Source organism: Diadema antillarum, unplaced genomic scaffold, assembly GCF_040938485.1.
Source record: "Diadema antillarum isolate AM-2024a unplaced genomic scaffold, OU_Dant_1.0 scf00000128, whole genome shotgun sequence".
NCBI lineage: Eukaryota > Metazoa > Echinodermata > Echinoidea > Diadematoida > Diadematidae > Diadema > Diadema antillarum.
The window spans coordinates 7,093,323-7,104,450 of NW_027271017.1; the positions used below are offsets into that span (position 1 = coordinate 7,093,323).

The 11,128-nt window shown below is 38.4% G+C and overlaps 1 protein-coding gene across 1 annotated transcript; it reads left to right on the top strand.

Moving 5' to 3' along the window:
• Positions 1-106: 106 nt before the first annotated feature.
• Positions 107-10,522, top strand: LOC139720447 (alpha-centractin). Its single transcript, XM_071631805.1, has 10 exons — positions 107-238; positions 2,899-2,963; positions 3,938-4,052; positions 4,534-4,620; positions 5,174-5,298; positions 6,032-6,248; positions 6,957-7,049; positions 7,907-8,143; positions 9,443-9,483; positions 10,262-10,522. The coding sequence occupies exons 1-10, from the start codon at positions 194-196 to the stop codon at positions 10,362-10,364; spliced, it is 1,128 nt and encodes a 375-aa protein (XP_071487906.1). The 5' UTR covers positions 107-193; the 3' UTR covers positions 10,365-10,522.
• The last annotated feature ends 606 nt before the right edge of the window (positions 10,523-11,128 follow it).

The following is an 11,128-nucleotide window of genomic DNA, read 5'->3' on the forward strand; positions in this document are numbered from 1 at the left end:
TCATAATATGAACCCGCTTTACCGGCCCATCTCATATGGAAGTTAGCGATGAAATACGGTGAATTTCGTTCTACTGTCGCCGCCATAGACCTGTGAGCTAGCTTCATGTATATCGTCCTTGCCACACACCATCTGTGATGGTTAATTGACCATTTTCCTGGGCAGGGCGTGTGAACTGGAATCAGGCCTGAAAATGTCTTACGATGTGATAGCGAACCAGCCTGTTGTCATAGATAATGTAAGTACATTTCAAGATAGTAATAATATGGAAATATTTGACGATATTTCCCCCAGATATTATATGTGCATTTCAGTATTGGTTCAGTTTGTAAGGCGTACTGTTACGATACACGACGGTGTCGTGTCAATGACTCATTCCATGGAATCGGTTCGTCTCGTCTACACTCATCGGGCTAGCACTAACGTTAAGTAGCAATGCAATAGACTTCTTCGTGTATCATTTGATAATATGGCACGTACAGAATCTACAGGGTGTGTGTGTAATGGACGTGTGTGTTAGAATGAAGGCTATGCTTGGCAAGAGGTTGTCTGTGCAACTTTGAGATTATGCATGTTGCATTTTTCAGACTGCAGAGATAAACTATTTTTGAACTTGTTGATAATGTTAAAGATATGAATGAAGTAAAATGTATATCACTCGGTGTATAACCCCGGGGTGCTCCTTGAACGCCATTCGGGCTGTATTTCGCATGATCGCAGTTTAATAAGATCAGTGTAACTTTTCAGAATGCTAACTAGAAAACCGATACAGGGGTCGCACGCGCACTTAACTTTTTTTAACTAGCCAGGTGGACTACTGACTAGGCACACCTACTTAGAATCAATGTTGACACTGAAGCAATATTTTGGCTAGCCAGACGGACTAGTAACTTCAGAATTTTTCGATTTTTAGCTAGTCCGACGTGATTTTGAGTGGCCAATGGCCAGTGGACCATCGCTAATTTCGAACCCTGCGATAACGTTAGAGATTCAATGTTAGACTAGACTAATTAACGAAAGTGATTTTCTGGATAGGTTCCATGCCATGCCACTGGATGTGGAGCTGAAACGTGGTTTGCCCATGCTCGGTCCAGTCTGGTCTTTAAATAGAAAGATCCGTCTGTCGGGAGGAGTCTTTTATATTTGTTCATTTTTTTGACGTTATTGCAATTTTCTCTCCTCCATATACGTGGTATAGATGGGGATCCGTTAAGTCGGATGCAGAATATATACCCAACGAGCAGATGGGTCTAACTACGTTACAGACCAATCTTTCGGTCAAGTCTTGAAAGTAAGAAGGGGCATTGACTTTGCTTGGTCTCGCATCGTTTTTTTTTTTTTTTTTTTTTTTAAGCTTCATCGAGAGTATGCCCCCTTGTAATTTTTTTTTTTTTTCATTATTGGACTTAGCATTCAAAGAAGGCATTAGTTACTTGGTCTTGGGATTCTGTCCAGGCTGTGGATGGTCTTCTCTATACCTGAATCATGTCTCCTCGTCTTTGGTATTCAAGGGAAGAAGGGTTGAGTGTCTGAAGTCTTTTAGTTTCTGTTTAAAATGGTAATGTCTGGATTCCTCCGCTAAGGGAGGAGGTTTATATGTTTTCATTACCGTTGGTTTGTTGATTTGTTTGTCCGTGTGCAAAATAACTCAAAAAGTAGTCAACGGATTTGGATGAAACTTGCAAGGAAGATTTAGAATGATACAAGTAACAGATGATTAAATTTTGATAGTGATCCGAGAATTTTGGGGGAATTTATGAAGAATTTTTGTTATTTTGGCAGGAAGGGTCAGTGAACTTGGGAGTTCAGGATGCGCGTATTTGAGGTTTGCATGCGCGCATTACAGTGCGTGCTCTAGTTTCTGTCAAGGTAAGGCGCGCCGCGCAGCTGAGGGTTTATGACGTAACAAAAGGTATCTATATTGGGAAATCGGGTGACTTTCAGCACACAATGCCATACATTGTAAGTACAAATGTATGGGTGCAAATCACTGATATCTCTATGGAAGAACAAGATCAATGGTGGAAATGAGCTGCATGCTTGGCAGCTGTGCTCTCAGAGTGCTTTTCTAGTTGATATTGGAATGGTCATTGTCATGATTGTAGTATAGCTAGATCTATAGATATAATATTCTAGTGTATGCCTTATTCAGTTATATGGTCAGGTATCCAACAGCACAATGTGTAATTTCAAGTTCAGTACTAGAGTCTAGTGCTAGTGCTATCTCAGCACAAGCACCAGCAATAAAACCAAACTTGAAATCAGTCGTTGTTGGGAGGTTGGCCTTAAAACTACATGTATGACGTAATTTTGGTTGCTGGTGCTGGGCTCGGTGTTGAATGTTGTCTGCTGAACTGAGCTCCGCCATTTATGTTAGCAATTTATGTGTTTTTTCCCCATTGGCTAACACTAGCCCCTAGGGATTATCATCTTTGTCATTTCAAGTTCGGTGCTGGTGTTAGCATTGCCGTGCAAGACTCACATTCACTTCTATAGTAGACGACTGTTATCCATGCAAAGTCTCTGCTAATGCAATGGTCGCCCACGTAACATGCACGGACACTCTAGACATGGTTACATAAATCTAGCATGTCAAAGTTTTCATCCACTGCTACACTCAAATAGCTTAGTTCAGATTGTCATTGACAAAGTGCCATAAATTTTCATCGGTTTGCTGAGAACAGCTTTGTGTGGAAAATGAATTGGCATCCGATTCCAATCAGTGCCATAGAACAGTGTTGCAATGGTAGAAATTGAATAATCTCTAATGTTCTGCAGTTAGTGAATGAAGAAGATATACAGAATGAGAAAACAAACAGCATGAATTTTTTCATTTTGCAGGCTTAATCGCCTTTTGTCAAGGGACAGTATCTATCATGATTTGCTTCTATCCTACAGGGCTCAGGAGTAGTGAAGGCAGGGTTCGCAGGAGACCAAACTCCCAAGTACCATTTTCCAAACTAGTAAGTACACTTTGTGAAGGTTCAAGATCATTTCCATTTCCATTTCAATTTTAGTTTTAATTTTCATTACAATTCATTGTCCAGCAGGAGATTCATTGCATTTAAAGTCTTACACATGAAATATTTGAACAGAAATATGATCACAAAGACAAGGTATGCATCAGAAATACAATTCCTATACACTGTAATCATCAAACAGACATTGTTACAAGTTCAAACACCTGACTGAAAATTTGATACTTAATTACAAAACTGTGCACTCTGATGTGAATATTGCACATCTCAGAACTTAAGAACACAATCTAACATCATTATAAATCAACAGAATTGTGAGGTGAATTGTTAGATATATCATGGGATTGATATGTACATGTAAAGACAGAACATTCATTGGAATGCATAAAAAAAGAAAAGAAAGAAGGATGGAAAGTGTTGAGTTGATGGTCATGATTATAAAACTTTCTTTATTGCTCATCTATTTCATGTTCACTCTTATTAGTAGTGTTTTAGTGACATTTGATAGAGGGAGATATCTTCTTACAGATGGCTTTCAAAATGTGTGATACAACTTCAGACATTCCTTCCATGAAAAGCAGATTTTTAAACTAGGTGAAATAATGAACTTTCAAAAATGGTGTTCAATATCGTTCTGCTGTTGGTTTTTCAATACAGATTTAGAAGAGTGACTAATCATGTGCAGATCTAGACCTCAGTTTTGCCTCATTTGTTGGGTGCTGTATATTAATCAAAATTTGAATGTGAAGTTGGCATGAGGTTCAGATATTGTGGCAAAGTTTTTTGACATGTTATTTGTTGTAAAGAACTTTCTAATTCGTGGTTCAGATATTGTGACAAAGTGTTTTGACATATTACTTGTTAAAGAACTTTCGAGGTTATCATGCTGCAACTCAGACACAGGATAAACTAACTAGATAGAACATTGGTTTGTTTGTTGTTTTTATTGTGATGTTTAGTGTTGGCCGACCAAAGCATGTTCGAGTTATGGCAGGAGCCCTAGAGGGCGACATATTCATTGGGCCAAAGGCTGAAGAACACAGAGGGCTCCTGAGTATCAAATATCCAATGGAGGTGAGTGTGGTATGAGGACAGTGACAGTGTGAGTACTATTTAAAAACAATAAATAAAGCAAACAAAAAAGTATATAGTAAAGGAGGACTTTGGTTCGAGTGAAGCTATGTTTCTGATTGTATTATTATTTTTCTTTGTGTAAGTCATATTATTGACCAGCCTTGAATTCAGCAGCTGTTACTGGAAAATATTGTCCCCCCCCCTTGTATTCATGCATTAGCTTCAAGGCCAGATAAATGATTGATTGCAATGATTACAGCAATATAATTAGTAAGAATAATATATTCTGTATACCTGGTGATTTTTGACAAAATACGTCCATATGTAAAGAAAATGTCTTGTTAACATACTGGTACACACTGTGTACTTTGATTTAGTAAACAGGGTTATTACTAACAGTCAATGACTGGATACATGATGATTATATTTTCTTTCTTTCTTTCCCATGATTTTGATCATCATTTCACTTCTTTTTTTACAGCATGGTATAATCAAAGATTGGAATGACATGGAGAGGGTATGGTCCTACATCTACTCCAAGGATCAATTACAAACATTCTCAGAAGAGGTGAGTTTCAAGCTGATAATCATCAGTTGGTGGTGCAAAAAATAATTATCACTGTCTGTTGGGCAGCTGTCCAAAGTTGTGAAGTACTGTCACATTCAATATTTTCAAGAATGAGCTATAGAAACACAAATTTGAGAAAGACTAATGTGAAATTGTTACATGTTTGCCCTCAGTTGTTCGTTTGTGTAGTATCAAAACTTTTGCATAATTGTGGCATATGATAAACTCTGATTTTATGTGAACGCATTGTGACATAATGTGGGTTGATTGCTATAGTGAAGCTTTAGATATTTGACTGTAATGTTTGAAAGAGCGGATTATTTGTTGAATCGTTGTTGGATGGTTTGGTGAGAACATGAGTGCTAAGAGAGTGGAGTAATGTGCTAAAATGTGTAGATAATTCACCTTCAGGGCATGGAAACCATGACACAATTGCAATATATCCTCTCTTCCTGTAGTTCTGCTGATCATGATAGCTTTGCAGCTGTAGCCACAAAGTATATGCCTCCTTGCCTCTTACCTGTGTTTCTTCTCCATATGGTCTGTCACATAGCATCCTGTATTACTGACGGAAGCCCCACTCAACCCAAGGAAGAACAGGGAAAGAGAGGCGGAAGTCTTCTTTGAAACCTTCAATGTTCCAGCCCTATACATCTCCATGCAAGCCATTCTAAGTTTGTGAGTTTGCACCACTCTAGTTGTACTTGCTTAGGCTATATCACTGCAGACTAAATCTTGTTATTTGTATTATTTTGTAATATTTTCATGTCTTCATATGTTTTGTTATGCACTTCTGCTGCACATTTTATCTCATATTTTTGCTTCTCGTTTTGTGTTGTACCATTCTGCTATATACCTTGGGTACTTCCACTTTTTTTTAGAAATTAGGGATTGCTCAATGCTGTTATTTCTGCTGTTATGATGTTGTGGCAACAACTTCTTGCTGTCATTCTCATACTATGGTGTATGCCACTCTGACAAAAATGTAGAATCAATGGTTTAATAGTAATGTTGTGGAAATCATCTGTAGAACCAGAAATAATGACTGGTTAAAGAAGTGTGTGGGGTAAGCAAAGTGATCTGAAACTAAAATTCCAAGTGACTTTATCCACCTCACATCATGTGCAAAAAAGTATCATGCCATGTACCATAAACTCCAGATCCCATTCATCCTTCTGTACACAGTACAAGTCTGAGATGTGCATAGCATTCACTTGTAGAAAGACATCTATGCAAATTTTCCTGTGCATCAATATTGCTGAGCTTTAACCCATTGAGGACGAGTCACGAGTATGCTCGGGCAGGTGTCTGTGGGAAATGCGTGTTGTAGCAAAATCAGTCCGTCCTCAACGGGTTAAGATGTGAGTTGCTCAATGTCACCTTCCTTCATTTTCTGTGTTCTTACTGGTAGATATGCCACGGGTAGAACGACAGGAGTAGTCTTAGATTCAGGAGACGGTGTGACCCACGCAGTGCCCATCTACGAGGGCTTCACCCTCCCCCACTCCATCATGAGGGTGGACCTGGCGGGGCGCGATGTGACCCGCTACCTCCGGCTCCTGCTCCGCAAAGAGGGCTATGACTTCCACACATCAGCTGAGCTAGAGATAGTAAAAAGAATCAAAGAGGTACACAGACATGGCCATTCGTATTACAAACAATGTCATTCATGGTCCAAGTGTTCTATGCATTAAAACTTTGCCTGTTGATTTCTTAATTTGTTTGTTTTATTTAGGGGCTTACAAAAACATAAAGCACGTGAGGAAAATTGCAGTACTGTAGCATTTAGAATGCAGCACCTCTATACAGAAGAGGAAGTGACCTGGAGCAGACTAGCATTACATCTCCTTGAGGGATTTGTCAACAGGAAATAAACTACGGTGTAGCAAATATCTAACTTAATGCTTCTCATTTAAACATAATATTAGGAGGCTGAGATTGTGAAACAATACAGGAAGTGAGTTGTGTATGACAAAGCCAGAATGGTCCAAAAAAATGTCTCCTGTGGTTATTGTAATGAGAGCGATTGTCACAACAGAATTGGTAGAGTACAGGTTAATACCATTATAGTGATATTCAAACTGATATACTTGGTACTAATATGAGACCAGACAATGTTGAGCTGTAAGCAATTTTACAAAGTTTCCATGGTAATATCTGTCATGTATTTGGTGTAGAGTATGAATTATTTCAATTATTATAGTTTGTAAGGGATAAATGGATCTGATGCATGCCAAGGATATCTAAACTTGGCAAATACTAGCTTTTGCATGCTGCTGTGTCTCCTGATCATTTCATGCATCATAATCATTTTGTGTTGATTTTTTTCTTTCCAGCGGTCCTGCTATCTTTCACCCAACCCTCAAAAGGATGAATCCTCAGAGACAGATAAGACAACCTACACACTCCCAGATGGCAGTCACTTAGAGGTTAGTGACTGCATCTTTCTACCCTAGTCAGTAGTGATTGAGGAGAGAAATTTTTGTAACACGACTAATTAGGAAACTTTTTTTTTTTTTCATGCCAATCCAGAATTATGTTTTGCACTTGAAGTTTAACATGCAATGAAGGAATCAATTTTAAATCCTGTCTAGAAAGGAGAAGTTCCAAAATCATAGTGATACGTAGTCAAATTGATAACTGCCAATATTGTGTGCTAGCCTTCAAATGACAGATGTACTATTATTTTTAGATGAATTGAGTTTGGAGTAGATTTGTCCTTTGTGGTTAAAATGATAATAGTGCAAGTATCATGAAATAGTTTCTTCCAGTCAATGCCTTCCATTTCATTCTGCTATTGGTTGACATGCCAAGTATTTAGTAACAAGTAAAGTGTGTTAAAGACTACTGTAAAAGTGGAAATTTTCGTGGTGTTGAATTTTTCACGCATTTCACGCCACCAGAAACTAGTGTGAAAATAAAAGCACACAGATATTTTTGCTGCCTGTATGTTCCAGTAGTTAGTGTCTTGATTCCGCTGAATTAAAAGCATGTGAAACTCTTCTTGCCCGGCCGAGCGCAAAAGAATTAGTCGCGCAAAAATATCCACTTATACAGTATTCTGCTGTGCAACATACATACATACAATTTGCGATATATGGTGCATATGATTTAAGAATCTGTGTTGGAGTCTGTGATTGTACAGCACTCTACTTCAACTTATGTATAAATATATTTGGTACAAGGCTCCAAAGTGGAAAATCTTACATTTCCATTCTCAAAATGCCTAGGAATAAAGTGGTTTTGATTTATAGACAAAAATGACATATTTGCCCACAAACTTCAGGTTGGCCACGCAAAGTTCAGGGCAGCCGAGCTCCTGTTCCGGCCAGACCTCATTGGGGAGGAGTGTGAAGGACTCCACGAGGTTCTGACCTTTGCCATCGACAAGTCAGACCTAGATCTACGACGGACCCTGTTCTCCAACATCGTTCTGTCTGGAGGATCAACACTCTTCAAGGGATTCGGTGACCGTCTTCTCAGCGAGGTCAAGAAGCTTGCCCCCAAGGATGTGAAAATCAGGGTAATCTCTTTATTCTGTGATGATGAGTTTGAAAAGATGTTGGTTGCTATGTGACAAAAAATAACAGAGTTTATGATTGAATAACTCTCTAAGGCTTTAGAGTTTGAAAGAAATGTATTTGAATAGTTTTTTTATTTTTTTTAACATTATTCCTCTGACATCTGTCAAGTCACAGATTAGCAAAAATGAAGTCATTCTTGTTGGAAGTGTTTGCATTAAGGTCATTTGCATTGAGCACAAACTTCTTGATATTCATGCCATGCAATATTTCCTGTCGTGTGATATTCTGTGATTATTGTTTCATGATACTTTGGGCAGTAGTATTCAGGTGTACCCATTTGCAAGAATATCGCAGAGGATTTCTGACGGGATACAATTTATGCATGCAGAATGAGGCAGCTCAGAGTGAAAAGATGTGAATTCTGACTCGTTTGCTTGATGCCAAACTAAGGGCATCTATTTATATTTGGAAATATTCCTCATGTGTTGACTGCTGGGAAGACTTTTTCAGCAGACACTTGCTTGAGAATATGATTTGCCATGTCAGATGCTATGCTTACATGACTCTAATCCAGCATCCATAAACATATTTATTGCACCATGTGGTACCCGGGGGTTCCATCATACCCCAGGGTACTGTGTTAATTGGCACCATCTCGTGTTTGTAAGATGTATATTTACAAATGTACGCATGACCATCGCGGAGGTCAAAATTTAGCAGGCGGCGATAATGATCCCAATGCCAATTTAGCCCTGTTGTGAAACTTTTGGCCGTAATACACTAATAATGATGAAGATGCTTTCTATATCTTTTTCCAAACATGTTATTACAATTTTGAACAGTAATTTAGAATGAGATTATTTTCATCCACTGTCTTGTCCTGTGATCACTTATTTTATGTCTTCCGTGGACTGGTAATGCATAGTACAGTGCAGCTGTCTGTTCGTGACACTGATCATTGGTGTAGTGTGTGTGATGAGCGCTGATCAATGTTACGATGCTGCTGTAATCCTGAGCTCCTTATTGCAACAAAAAATTTTTCCACAAAGCAGTAGAATTTACTTTCACTCGTTTTTTTTTTTTTTTTTGTAAATTAGGATACAGCACCTAGATAAAGGGAATAATTCAATAAAATGGCAGATTTCTATATGGTACCCCAGGGTACCAAAAACTGCATCATTTGCAGGAGATATTGCTGTGCCCTTAGAGACATTGTAGGATTCAGTTAATTTGAATGAAAATAAATAAAGTATTGATTACTTCATACCTGTTCACGCTGTCATTTCATGTCCTTGCAGATTTCAGCACCACAGGAAAGATTGTACTCAACTTGGATAGGGTGAGTTTGTGCAGAGAACATTCCCCAATTGTATTTGTAGAGTTTTAAAGTGATATCCACTCCATATTCAAGTGGAATTTAAGAAGGGTTTAATGGTATGGCATACTGTGTTTGTTTGTTTGTTTGTTTGGGGGAAGGGAGAGAATTGCCATTTTGATTTCCATTTTTTATGATAACAGTACATGACGTGTAAGAGAAACTGGTCATAGCCAGCTACCATGGTATCTATATTTCAGTTGTTCAACAGTATAGCACTGATTGTTCCCTTTGTTTTGGTAACGTATTCGAGTAATTATGTTGTTGTTTGTGGATTAAATGAGAAGCTGAAATTATTAAATTTTTTATTGTTTTTTTTTAATTGCATACTTTTCAAATTCTCCTTACGGGCAAGAAAATACCTCATATAAATGTGATATATAGAAACAAAAATTACAGACTTTAATCCAGCAGGTTGACAGGTGAGATCTTTTACACTACTGAACATATTTTACTATTGTAAATACTGTACCTTCTCTGTAAAGTTAAAATGTTCAATGTGCCCTGGTAAATATCTTCTGTGTAACTAGAGAAGAGCTGTGAGGCGTTTCATGAAGCGTTTTGTGTTACAAATTTGTCAGACAAATTTGCTCCCAGCCAGTCAGATGCAAGAATGTCAGTAGTTTACAACAGTTTGTCAGAAAAAAATATATGGCAAAACGTTTTATGTAATGTTTGTGAAGTTTTTGCAAGAAATATTGTATTCATTTTTTTGTCCCTATATATTTTTAAATCTTGACAGTGGGTCCATCTTGGCCTCTCTGGACACATTCAAAAAGATGTGGATTTCCAAGAAGGAGTATGACGACGAAGGCGTGAGGGCAGTACATCGGAAAACATTCTAGCCAGATCCCCAGGGCTTAGTGAGCAAGTTAGCGAACAGTAAATTAATCAAACCCAGATACTTAATCAGCTGTACAGTAATTTAGAATGTATTTGACATGTGGCAGTCCCAATCTACAGGGTGTGACAAAAATGAGTGTGCATTTGGGATAACTCCCCCCCCCCCCCCATTTCTTTATTTGCAGTAAAAAGGTAATGTAGCATACGCGAACATTGCAAAATAAGTCGGCCGTGAATGCTTTGAATAGTATTAGTGCAGCTGTGAATTGAATGCAACAATGCAGTGCTGTCACGAGAGATCCACGCTGGGAAAGGAAAATGTGTTGAGAGTTTTGCTTGTAGGGAATTAAAAAGAATGCCTGGTAGAAAGCCATGAGATTCTAGCTGCAAGTTGCAGTGCCATTTTGCACTCACTCTTAGCATTGACTTTGCAGTGGTGAATATACTGCAAATGCTTGTGGTATTATGGTATAGCAGTGCAATGACATTTGCATGATGCGCACAATATGAGATGAAAAATCAGTGACGTTTTGGATTTAGCAATACTCTATTGTGGGAGACAGCCACTTCAGTTATGCATCAGTCACACAGCCGGACGACCAATTTGTCACACCCTATAGTGACTGTCACCGCGATTTAATGTAAACATTGGGCTTGTGGTGTGTACCCAACGGCCTTAGGGACATCTTTCATGTTTGTTCACTATGGAGGAAACTTTGTGTCATGTATAGTTGTCCATGTGGTGGCAAAGCCAATGTGAGGCTGG